Source organism: Physella acuta, unplaced genomic scaffold, assembly GCF_028476545.2.
Source record: "Physella acuta isolate Inbredline_101_S28 unplaced genomic scaffold, ASM2847654v3 ptg000213l, whole genome shotgun sequence".
NCBI classification, from domain to species: domain Eukaryota; kingdom Metazoa; phylum Mollusca; class Gastropoda; family Physidae; genus Physella; species Physella acuta.
This window is the reverse complement of record NW_026731732.1, coordinates 397,524-410,318: the sequence shown is the minus strand read 5'-3', so window position 1 is coordinate 410,318 and position 12,795 is coordinate 397,524. Positions and strand designations below refer to the sequence as shown.

The 12,795-nt window shown below is 41.8% G+C and overlaps 1 protein-coding gene across 10 annotated transcripts in view; it reads right to left on the bottom strand.

The window, feature by feature from the left end:
* LOC131937538 (FERM domain-containing protein 4A) overlaps positions 1 to 12,795 on the bottom strand; it is a 94,193-nt gene that overhangs the window by 28,554 nt on the left and 52,844 nt on the right. For 8 of the 10 annotated variants that reach the window (XM_059295054.1, XM_059295044.1, XM_059295046.1 and 5 more), the window contains 7 exons: positions 8,509 to 8,588; positions 3,794 to 3,877; positions 3,147 to 3,212; positions 2,744 to 2,801; positions 1,050 to 1,136; positions 641 to 717; positions 4 to 21 (listed from right to left, as the gene is read on the bottom strand). In XM_059295054.1, the coding sequence (XP_059151037.1) occupies positions 4 to 21; positions 641 to 717; positions 1,050 to 1,136; positions 2,744 to 2,801; positions 3,147 to 3,212; positions 3,794 to 3,877; positions 8,509 to 8,588 (470 nt within the window). The remainder of the gene's footprint in view (positions 1 to 3; positions 22 to 640; positions 718 to 1,049; positions 1,137 to 2,743; positions 2,802 to 3,146; positions 3,213 to 3,793; positions 3,878 to 8,508; positions 8,589 to 12,795) is intronic. The other 2 variants (XM_059295045.1, XM_059295048.1) reach the window with 1 other exon arrangement.

Below are 12,795 nucleotides of genomic sequence, written 5' to 3'. Positions count from 1 at the left end.
TACTGGCTACCCGAATCTTCCCTGAAAAATGGTGGGATATTTTTTTTATAAACTTATCTCGAATTTTATAAATTGTGTTTGAAAAGACAATAATGAATTCTTGCTTTAAAAAAAAAAAAAACAAGTTGTGTTACAATTTAACCCTAAACACTCATACACACACACATACAAACATACAAACAAACACTTCTCAAACATGGAGATTTGTTACAGCTGCTAACACAAATACATGCTGAGCCCACTCTACCAGTACCTTACTACCCTACAACACTAGCCCAGCACTTTTACATCAGATCAAATAAACACTTTCTATTCATAATAACACATATGTCTCTTTATTTAACTAAACAAATAATCAGTTTTACTTAAGGGTACTGTATTCAATTAAGTTGACTTTTAGAATGACATGTATCTTTTTATATTTAACATTTTAAAAGACAATACAAATTTATTTTAACTTATTTTTTTTTATATATTGAAATGAATAATTTCATTGCTGACACAGTTAGCTCTAGTTTTAATTACAATGCTTTGTTCAGATAAACAATTCACCAAGTGAAACAATAAGGTGTTTACTGTGTTAGACCAGACTAGAACACATACACTGAATCAATAGTTTTCACAGACATACAGCACTCACCGCTTGGGCCCGTGAACTTCAATGGAGAATTTCTTGTCCCTGTAGTACAAATTCTCTAAAGTTTTCCAGGTAAATAACTGAAATAATAGCAGGTGTTTCTTTAGAGGGTGACATCACACTTTGAGGCAGTTATGGGTTACATGGCATGTGCTAAAACTATCACTTGTTACAAGGCCTGTGCTAAAACTGTTACTTGTAACATGGCCAGTGCTAAAACTACCACTTGTTACAAGGCCTGTGCTAAAACTATCACTTGTTACATGGCCAGTGCTAAAACTATCACTTGTTACAAGGCCTGTGCTAAAACTATCACTTGTTACAAGGCCTGTGCTAAAACTATCACTTGTTACATGGCATGTGCTAAAATTATCACTTCTACCGCAGCAGCAGTGTGACAACAAAGACTTACCTTTCTGGGTGTTGTCTTGTCATTTTTATCATAGACAGCTATACCTTTAGGGCTGATGCCCAGCCACCATGGAATGTCTTTTTTATCCTAAAGGGAAACAAAGAACTGTGGTGAGGTATAATCAGGTGGGTAGCAGCAGCTTTAAGCAGCTTGGTGAAATCATGTGATTCCCATAGCAGCAACTGAAATCATGTGATTTTCATACCAGCAGCTGAAATCATGTGATTCCCATACCAGCAGCTGAAATCATGTGATTCCCATACCAGCAGCTGAAATCATGTGATTCCCATACTATCAGCTGCAATCATGTGATTCCCATACCAGCAGCTGAAATCATGTGATTCCCATACCAGCAGCTGAAATCATGTGATTTCCATACCAGCAGCTGAAATCATGTGATTTTCATACCAGCAGCTGAAATCATGTCATTCCCATACCCGCAGCTGAAATCATGTCATTCCCATACCAGCAGCTGAAATCATGTGATTCCCATACCAGCAGCTGAAATCATGTGATTCCCATACTATCAGCTGCAATCATGTGATTCCCATACCAGCAGCTGAAATCATGTGATTCCCATACCAGCAGCTGAAATCATGTGATTTCCATACCAGCAGCTGAAATCATGTGATTTTCATACCAGCAGCTGAAATCATGTCATTCCCATACCCGCAGCTGAAATCATGTCATTCCCATACCAGCAGCTGAAATCATGTGATTCCCATACCAGCAGCTGAAATCATGTGATTTCCATACCAGCAGCTGAAATCATGTGATTCCCATACCAGCAGCTGAAATCATGTGATTCCCATACCAGCAGCTGAAATCATGTGATTTCAATACCAGCAGCTGAAATCATGTGATTTCCATACCAGCAGCTGAAATCATGTGATTCCCATACCAGCAGCTGAAATCATGTGATTCCCATACCAGCAGCTGAAATCATGTGATTCCCATACCAGCAGCTGAAATCATGTGATTCCCATACCAGCAGCTGATTTCTATACCGGCAGCTGAAATCATGTGATTCCCATACCAGCAGCTGAAATCATGTGATTCCCATACCAGCAGCTGATTTCTATACCGGCAGCTGAAATCATGTGATTCCCATACCAGCAGCTGAAATCATGTGATTTCCATACCAGCAGCTGATTTCTATACCGACCGATAAAATCATGTGATTTCTCTACCAGACCCTAAGCAGAGTGTGGTAATGATGAGGATTAATGATGTAAACTGTAAGAGTTGGGGACTGTAGGAAATGGGAGGGTGAGGATCACTGGCTGCAGGTGTGACAACTACAGGTGAGAGGAAACAGTCAATTAAAGAAACGGCAGCAGGCAACACAAGATAGGCAGTAGGATGGGGGAGGGGGAGAAGTGAAGGGGGGAAGAAAGATAACTTTATTTATTTGCCTCAGATAAATTTTTTGTACTGATTTTTAAAATGTGGTTAATGGAGTTTCCTTTTTTAAACTTGTTTAGATGAAGCTGTTCCCTTTCATGAAACGGTTCACTTTTTAAAACTGCTGTTTTGATTAAACTGTGTGCTTGCTTTGTAGCTAGTTCTAAAAGCAGCCTACAACAGTAAAGTGAGCAAGTGCTTAACATCTGCCAGTCTCTAGTAAACAAGCCAGTAAGTGCTTTGTTAAGTAAGGAGGATTTAGTCAATACCAAGGCTAAAAATAACATTACCTTTACATCGTAGTAATGGATGCCATATGTTGGAAGTTTTTCTACTATGGTCATGTAACTGTGGAAGACAAAACAAAAAAAGGGGAGCTAATAAAAAAAAATAGTTGAAAAGAGCACTGCAATTTTAAAGGTCAACTTTCAGCAGAAACTATCTGCTTTGTCATTCTCTGTTTAGACAGGAGTTGTAAGTCTAAAAAGCTGTGGGCTTTTTTTTTTCAAATTGAAATTCTGTATTTTTCAAGCAGAGTTTTACAATCAATCCATTCTCCTACAGTACAGATAACAATATCAGGTACATTATTTTATATTAGCAGCCTGTCATACTGGGTAAACTGAGATGGACTTTCTGTGAGAGCTCAGCTTGACAAGATAAAGAGAGAGAACTGAAGAAAGAAAAACTTACTTTACAATGGCATGTCCCCTGGTGGTTCCGTTCAGCTTCTCATAGTAGGAGATAACTCTGTCTTCACTGTATGGAGTTAGACATATTACATTTCTATAGGTGGTACAGTCAGGGGTCTATTTTACAATCATGGGAATGTAGGGGTCTATTTTACAATCATGGGAATGTAGGGGTCTATTTTACAATCATGGGAATGTAGGGGTCTATTTTACAATCATGGGAATGTAGGGGTCTATTTTACAATCATGGGAATGTAGGGGTCTATTTTACAATCATGGGAATGTAGGGGTCTATTTTACAATCATGGGAATGTAGGGGTCTATTTTACAATCATGGGAATGTAGGGGTCTATTTTACAATCATGGGAATGTAGGGGTCATTTTTACAATCATGGGAATGTAGGGGTCCATTATTTTACAATTATAATTTCATATGAATATACTCGTCTACTATTTTAAAATCATATGAATATATGAGTCTACTGTTTTACAATCATATGAATGTTGGGGTCTATCATTTTACAATCATGGGAATGTTGGGGCCTACTATTTCACAATCATGGGAATGTTGGGACCTACCATTTTACAATCATATGATGGTATGATTTTTTTTTAAATAAGTCAAGTCAACATGAGTTCAACACATACCAATAGGCTATAGAAGGATGCTCTTTAAGTGAACTGGTTGGAATAACTGGCAGTTTTTTAAGTTCTTCTCTTGTTTCCTCTTCACTGAAACATGTAGAAGGTTAAAGGTCAGACTGCAGTAGGAGTGGGGTAGTGGGGTCAAACAGCCTGTCAAATAATGGCTTGGTAACAATCAGTCACACACACAGGCCTCAGCTTTGCATCTATTTATTTGGTTGGTTTTATTTTTGTGCAGAAGGATAAAGCATAAAGAAGAGCATTGATATTAAGAGTTAAACAAAGAGTCTAGTGTACAGCACAGGACAGCATGTAATTATGAGGTGTAGTTATGAATTCACAGCTCAGTTCTGAGTGTGGACATTCTAAAATTAATCAACCAATCAACAAAGCTGCTGTTTATAGTTGCATCTAGTGATGCTGTAGAGGCAGGGGTCAGAGCCACAGGCTAGGTGTGGAGAAAGGGCTGGCTTGTTCTATCCACACTTGACCAGCCTCTACACTACATTTATTTTAATTTGTTCTTTTTTTATTTTCTGATGGGTTAGTTTTAAATAGGCTTTAAATTCACTATAATCAGGTAACTGGCAAGACAAAATATCAACAAGACCAGACAGGAGGGAACAAAACATTCTCAATTTTTGATGAACTGATCAAAGTGGTTTTTACACATAAATTATGGATCACGGTGGATTCAGCTAAATCATCTCTGAATAGACTATTTGCTAAATACGTCAACTACCTAATCTCTGTGTAGTCTATGTTCTACAAATAGTCCCCTAGCTGATATCAAGAGACCATCTGAATGTCCCACTGTGTAGCAGAGACTTGAATACACCAGCTAAAGATATTTTGTTTAGCTGCCTAAGATGCTCCCTTAGATAGAGACAGGAGGAGCAATGGGATACAGAGATGATATCCTCTCCAGAGATGACACACACACAAACATACAGCATGAATAATGCAGGCCACAGGGAGATGCTCAAATCATCCATCATTTACCAGATATTTATCTGGGGCAGGGAATCTTATTTTACTTTATTTGGCCAAACATTTCTTGTAAAATAGCTTAGCTTGTTTATTTTATTAGTGTTAGAAAAAAATGTATTGTAAAACGAAAATTTTGTAGTTGATAAAAAAATACATTTTATGTTATTTTTATACAAAAACAATGTGAGAAAATCGTTTAAGAAGTTGATGCACTGTCATGAAAGTGCACCCCTTGAGTTTTTGTCTGTACTCGAAAAGCAGTTTATCAAAGTGAAAGTACCGGGGTCCTCATCAAGCTAAATAGAACAAAGGGAATTCCCTGAGCCACCAGCTGTTAGGTCCCAGACAAAAGTAAGGACTCATTAACTCAGAGTCTGAAAGCTAATCACACAATCTGCAATTCTTATTGGACTGTCTCAGGACCAGAATACGATTAGACAGTCTGGAGCTCTTACTAGCAGTTGTGTGGTTTTACTTGACTAGATGTTTGGACGTCTTCCTAGGGCAGAGCGATGTTTTAACGTCGTCTTACAGGCAGAGCGATGTTTTAACGTCTTACTGGGGCAGAGCGATGTTTTAACGTCGTCTTACAGGCAGAGCGATGTTTTAACATCGTCTTACAGGGGGCAGAGCGATGTTTTAACGTCTTACTGGGGGCAGAGCGATGTTTTAACGTCGTCTTACAGGCAGAGCGATGTTTTAACGTCGTCTTACAGGCAGAGCGATGTTTTAACGTCTTACTGGGGGCAGAGCGATGTTTTAACGTCGTCTTACAGGCAGAGCGATGTTTTAAAGTAATCTTACGGGCAGAGCGATGTTTTAAAGTAATCTTACGGGCAGAGCGATGTTTTAACGTCGTTTCACGGGCAGAGCGATGTTTTAACGCCGTCTTAGGGGCAGAGCGATGTTTTAACGTCGTCTTAAAGGCCGAGTGATGTTTTAACGTCTTACTGGGGCAGAGCGATGTTTTAACGTCATCTTGGGGGCAGAGCAATGTTTGAACATCTTACTGGGGCAGGGCAATGTTTTAACGTCATCTTGGGGGCAGAGCGATGTTTGAACATCTTACTGGGGCAGGGCAATGTTTTAACGTCATCTTGGGGGCAGAGCAATGTTTTAAAGTCATCTTGGGGGCAGAGCGATGTTTTAACGTCTTACTGGGGCAGAGCTATGTTTTAACGTCATCTTGGGGGCAGAGCGATGTTTTAACGTCTTACTGGGGCAGAGCGATGTTTTAACGTCTTACTGGGGCAGAGCTATGTTTTAACGTCATCTTGGGGGCAGAGCGATGTTTTAACGTCTTACTGGGGCAGAGCGCTGTTTTAACGTGATCTTGGGGGCAAAGCGGTGTTTTAACGTTTTTCTAAGGCAGAGCGATGTTTTAACGTCATCTTGGGGGCAGAGCGATGTTTTAACGTCTTACTGGGGCAGAGCGATGTTTTAACGAAATATCGTCGACAGCCAATATATGATGCCAAAGTTGGATTAAAATAATCTGGACAAGTGTGCGTGTGTGTGTATGTGTGTATGTGTGTGTGAGTGAGTGAGTGAGTGAGTGTGTGAGTGAGTGTGTGAGTGAGTGAGTGGGTGGGCTGAGGTAAAGATATTCAAACATGAGCCCAGGATTACAGCCGGCGACCAGACGAGGTGGGTAAACTGTGGTTAGCGAGTCAAGTGGATGAAAGAACACTTTGATCGAGTGCTCACATCCATTTTTTTTTCTATAACTGCTTCAGGGGTCTGCTTATAGAAACTGCTACAGATGAGACTGTGTTCGCGATGTGGACTGGACATCTACAGATTTGTGATGTGGGCAGGGCATCTAGAGATGGGTGATGTAGACGGGACATCTAGAGATGGGTGATGTGGACAAGACATCTAGACATGTGTGATGTAGACAGGGCATCTAGACATGTGTGATGTAGACAGGGCATCTAGACATGTGTGATGTAGACAGGGCATCTAGAGATGTGTGATGTAGACAGGACATCTAGAGATGGGTGATGTGGACAAGACATCTAGAGATGGGTGATGTGGACAGGACATCTAGACATGTGTGATGTAGACAGGGCATCTAGACATGTGTGATGTAGACAGGGCATCTAGACATGTGTGATGTGGACAGGGCATCTAGACATGTGTGATGTAGACAGGACATCTAGAGATGGGTGATGTGGACAAGACATCTAGACATGTGTGATGTGGACAGGGCATCTAGACATGTGTGATGTAGACAGGGCATCTAGACATGTGTGATGTGGACAGGGCATCTAGACATGTGTGATGTAGACAGGACATCTAGAGATGGGTGATGTGGACAAGACATCTAGACATGTGTGATGTGGACAGGGCATCTAGACATGTGTGATGTAGACAGGGCATCTAGACATGTGTGATGTGGACAGGGCATCTAGACATGTGTGATGTGGACAGGGCATCTAGACATGTGTGATGTGGACAGGAGGACGTCCGTCCTGGCTAGTTGGTCTGTGGATCCAATTGTTACAGCCCAGTGGTGACCAACGTAATCATGTTAACAAAGACGTCGCTAATGAAACAGATCGCGGGAAGCTTTGTATACGCGCGCTGTAGATAGTAGAGCTAAGTCAGTCAACTCTACATAATTAAATAGCACTGGTTATCACGGGATGATCAGTGTTGGATCCACTGTATGCCGGCAGTGTTGGATCCACTGTATGCCGGCAGTGTTGGATCCACTGTTTGCCGGCAGTGTTGGATCCACTGTATGCCGGCAGTGTGGGATCCACTGAATGCCGGCAGTGTTGGATCCACTGTTTGCCGGCAGTGTTGGATCCACTGTATGCCGGCAGTGTGGGATCCACTGAATGCCGGCAGTGTTGGGTCCACTGTATGCCGGCAGTGTTGGATCCACTGTTTGCCGGCAGTGTTGGATCCACTGTTTGCCGGCAGTGTTGGATCCACTGTTTGCCGGCAGTGTTGGATCCACTGTTTGCCGGCAGTGTTGGATCCACTGTTTGCCGGCAGTGTTGGATCCACTGTTTGCCGGCAGTGTTGGGTCCACTGTTTGCCGGCAGTGTTGGATCCACTGTTTAGTTTCCTATACGTAAAGGGTCTGGCTGCTAAGCGAGTCAATGATCAGTGTCTACCTGATGAGCTAATTATAGACTATTTGGAGCTGGTTATCGAGACGATCTCGGTAAATTTGTGCCGTGGAATGATTTGTACACGTTTTAATCTGGAGGCGAAACCCTCGACGTATAAAATATTCCACAACACAAGAAAGAAAGAAAAGAACAACATGCATACTTGTAGAGCCAGGCCGCTGTAGCTGAGCATTTTCTTCTTAGTTCTTAATTTTTGTGATGGAGGGATTACCTCCAACACAATTAAGTATAACGTGTGAACTTGTTATACGTCATAATTTACTTCCATAGGTCTGATTTGCTTTGCTTGAAGCAACAAGTTGGCTATGTAAGGATGCCTGAAGGCGGCCTAAATTATTCCAGGTGACAGGTTCATGGGTGGGTGAGGTGAGGCAAATAAAATCATTAGGAACAACTAAATGTGAGGTAAATCAAAGGAAGGTAAGTGCTAGACAACTAGCTTAACCACCAGACTAACATCTTGTGGATTACATTGCCTTGCCTGTTTACTTGATGTAATGGCACCATTATTTGGGACATGAGTAAGAATACTTTAGTCCTCTCTACAAACACAAAGTTACAAACAACCAAGACAGTACTCACCTGACAAAATCTCCGTTGGTCGCCTGCAAGACGTGAGCAGCTAACTCAAACACAGTTTCCGTGTCACACTCGATCTGTCCCTGAAACCAAAAACACGTCCATTAGAAGACTGCTCACCCTCAGCACATAACGTTCCATGTGACCTTCGTAGGTGCTCGCCTTTACCGCAGGCGTGCAGGCAACAGTTGTGTGTGTGCCCGCCTGATGAGAGCTTCTAACAGTCGGACTGACGCGCTGAGATAAGTCACTGAGATACCGTCGACCTTGTCAAGTACTCAAACATGTGGTTCGACTGCCGCAGTTTTACCTACACCTACGTCTATAGACGGGCTGTGTGCTTGTGCCTCTCACAAGCACGGCTGTTGTCTCAATCTTTTACTATACAAAACTTGTGTAAGCGTTCATCAACAAATCTTATATTGTATGGATTTATACAGCATCAAAACAACACAGCTGTAATTACCCGTATAATAACGTAGCATAGACGTAAGAATTTATATCACTACTCTCAGTTATCACTCTCATAGGTTAACTACACAAATGTCATTTTGAAGCCAACATAACACAAATGCCACCATAGGGCTGTCACTACACAAAGTCATCAAAGAGCTGACACAAATATTGTATGGAGCCGCCACTACAAAAATATCATACAAGTATCCCTACACAAATGTCACCATAGAGCTGTCACTACCCAACCACCCTCACCAGACCTGTGGCCACAAGACTGATGTGGGTGTATCAACCAGCTGGAGTAGACTCTGTCCCATCCACCTCAGTGCTGGCACCTGTTGCTATCTTTAACCCCTATTAGCCTTATCTCTCCATCTATGCTCCTACAGACTTCAATGCTGGTTGTGGTAAGGTTTGCCAACGGCTCGTACCGAATGCTACCAATCCAAATGATTTATAGCTACATTTTATTGGTATACAAGTACTGGCGTCCTATCCCGTCCCTTCCCTATAATCCCTGCCCCCCCCCCCTTCCCAATAATTCGTGGTGCTTTGCTTTATCTTTAAACTGAGTACATCACGTATGATGTAGACGGGAATTAAAAAATAAGATCATAGCAATCACTAAACTAACATGGCTTGAAAAAATAAATTCCCTAGAAATATTAATCCCCCCCCCCCAACCATCATACTTTATTCGGCAGGAAACGCCTACCGTTTTCTCTAGAGCCCAGTCAGACTCCTATATTTATGTGGAGCTTTGATTTTAGATTGCCCAGTTCTATTTTTGATCCCAAAATAGAGAGGCTACCTGCGCTTTATTTTTTAGTATGTGCGTGTGTGAGTGCGCGTGTGTGTGTTTTCAACGATGAAGGTCAACTCTGATAGAGAGCACAGTAAAACTAATTCTTTTCTTGTTTTCAGAAGCGCAACGGTGTATTTTTTCTGAACGAAAAGTATTGATTTAGACCACTTGAGTGCCATACGAATAATTGCGCATGTCTGCGTTAAGTTATAATTAACACTTAAACAATTGTACACTTGTTAAAGAAATACTTGTTTATGTTGAAAGACCTTTGTTGAGTCGAAGAAATGATCCTAAAATCAACCTTTTTTTAAATCTTTTATTTCTCTAAGGTTTTTTTATAACTCAAGTCGTTTGTGTGTATGTTTGTGTGTGCGTCTGTTTCGAACTAAGAATAAAATATTGCTGGCAAAAAAAAAGTTTATATTCTATAAAGTCTACGTGACTGTAGGACTATAAGCTGGTCACTTGACGAAACGGATACCCCTGCAGGCTGCTCTGTTCGTGTCAACACAATAGAATATCACGAGCTACAGGAAGGCCCTTGGAATAATAGTATTGGTCAAGGGAACGACACAGCTCTATTCAATGTGAAACAGGGCCGGTAACCCAATGAGATAATGCTTAGAATTCGTCCAGAGGATGATACCAACCGCCTCCGTCCCTCCCCCCGCCACTAAACTTATCGACTTGTGTTAGGATAAAAGACAGACTAATTTCGTCAAGGGCGGCAACTCTTAACCCGTCTGCTTTGAAAATCAAAGAGAGACAGAGAAGCAAACTGAAAGAGAAAAGATGGATAGATCCCGGACACTCCTCCAGCAGGCCCTTAAAAAAACCAAGGCACAAATTGTATGGATAGAGAAGACATACGGTTTAAGTGCAGCCTGCATTGGGGGGAGGGGGGGAATCTAAGCGATGTGAAGTGGATTTAACATTGCATTAGAGTGAGGGGGGGGGGGGGGCAAATGTAAGCGATGTGGCGGGGGTTTAACATTGCATTCGTTGATTAGGAAGGAGGCAAATCTAAGCAACGTGGAGAGGGTTTAACATTGCATTAGGGTGGGGGGGGCCTTTAAACGATGTGGAGGGGGTTTAACATTGCATTAGGAGGGGGCAAATATAAGCGATGTGGAGAGGGGGTTAACAGCATTAGGAGGGGGGGGGGGGGCAAATCTGAGGGATTTGGAGAGAGGGGGGGGGGGTTAACAGCATTAGGAGGACGCGAATCTAAGCGATCTGGAGGGAGTTTAGCGTAACACGCGCATGTAGTAACCTACTACATAACACGCATGTAGTGACCTACTACATAACACACGCATGTAGTGACCTACTACATAACACACGCATGTAGTGACCTACTACATAACACACGCATGTAGTGACCTACAACATAACACGTGCATGTAGTGACCTACTACATAACACACGCATGTAGTGACCTACTACATAACACGAGCATGTAGTGACCTACAACATAACACGCGCATGTAGTGACCTACTACATAACACACGCATGTAGTGACCTACTACATAACACACGCATGTAGTGACCTACTACATAACACACGCATGTAGTGACCTACTACATAACACACGCATGTAGTGACCTACTACATAACACGAGCATGTAGTGACCTACTACATAACACACGCATGTAGTGACCTACTACATAACACACGCATGTAGTGACCTACTACATAACACACGCATGTAGTGACCTACTACATAACACGAGCATGTAGTGACCTACTACATAACACACGCATGTAGTGACCTATTACATAACACGATCATGTAGTGACCTACTACAGAACACGAGCATGTAGTGACCTACTACATAACACGAGCATGTAGTGACCTACTACATAACACGCGCATGTAGTGACCTACTACATAACACGAGCATGTAGTGACCTACTACAGAACACGAGCATGTAGTGACCTACTACATAACACGAGCATGTAGTGACCTACTACATAACACGAGCATGTAGTGACCTACTACATAACACGAGCATGTAGTGACCTACTACATAACACGAGCATGTAGTGACCTACTACATAACACGAGCATGTAGTGACCTACTACATAACACGCGCATGTAGTGACCTACTACATAACACGAGCATGTAGTGACCTACTACATAACACGAGCATGTAGTGACCTACTACATAATACTACTTAGTACCTGTTACATAATGGCTCAAGAGAGTATGACAGCTAATAATACAACCCAGAGACTTGTATCAGAACAAAACACACAAGTGCACACACAATCTTCTAATGTTTATACATATTTCATCATTGTCGAGGTCGTTAAATGATCCCAGCAGTAAAAGAAAAAAGAAATCAATAAACCTCGCTGAGAATATGCTAGACAAGAACGTATCTATGGGAGGTGTCTTCCCCCTTTCCCCAATATCTACTGGGAGGTGTCCCACCTCCCTGAAGATATATAGAAATGTCCCGACCCCTGCCCCAAATATAAGGTTGTGCCATATTCCCACCCGCCCTATAACTATTAAGAGGGATCGTCGAACCTCACAATTCACGGGTATGATCCTCTTTAATATCCTTCCCTCTCACGTACAAGGAGATAAATCTGGTCTAATGAGTGAGCTAATATATTTTTTTAAATTAAAGATAACTAAAAGTAAGCCAAACCAGATTGAACAAACATTTAACAATAGTATTTGGGTAAAAAGACAGGTGTACGTTTATTAAACACGACACTGCTCGAAGTGCCAACTTTTGAATGTAACTACAGTAAAACCAAATGGTCATATGGAGGTAATCTACCAGCACATATAAACATCTGAACAAGCTTGGTCAGAAAATGTTACAGCAATATGCTTCACTCCTGTGTAATAGGCGGGTCTACACATCTAGCGTCATAGGACACTATCCGCGATTCTCTCCCTTGGTGCGGCTTCATTAGTTTAGTAACCACGGAATGCATGACCTCCCTTTGATAAAAGGGGCGTTAACGAGGGTGACAGAAAAACCAAACAGTGTGATAAACC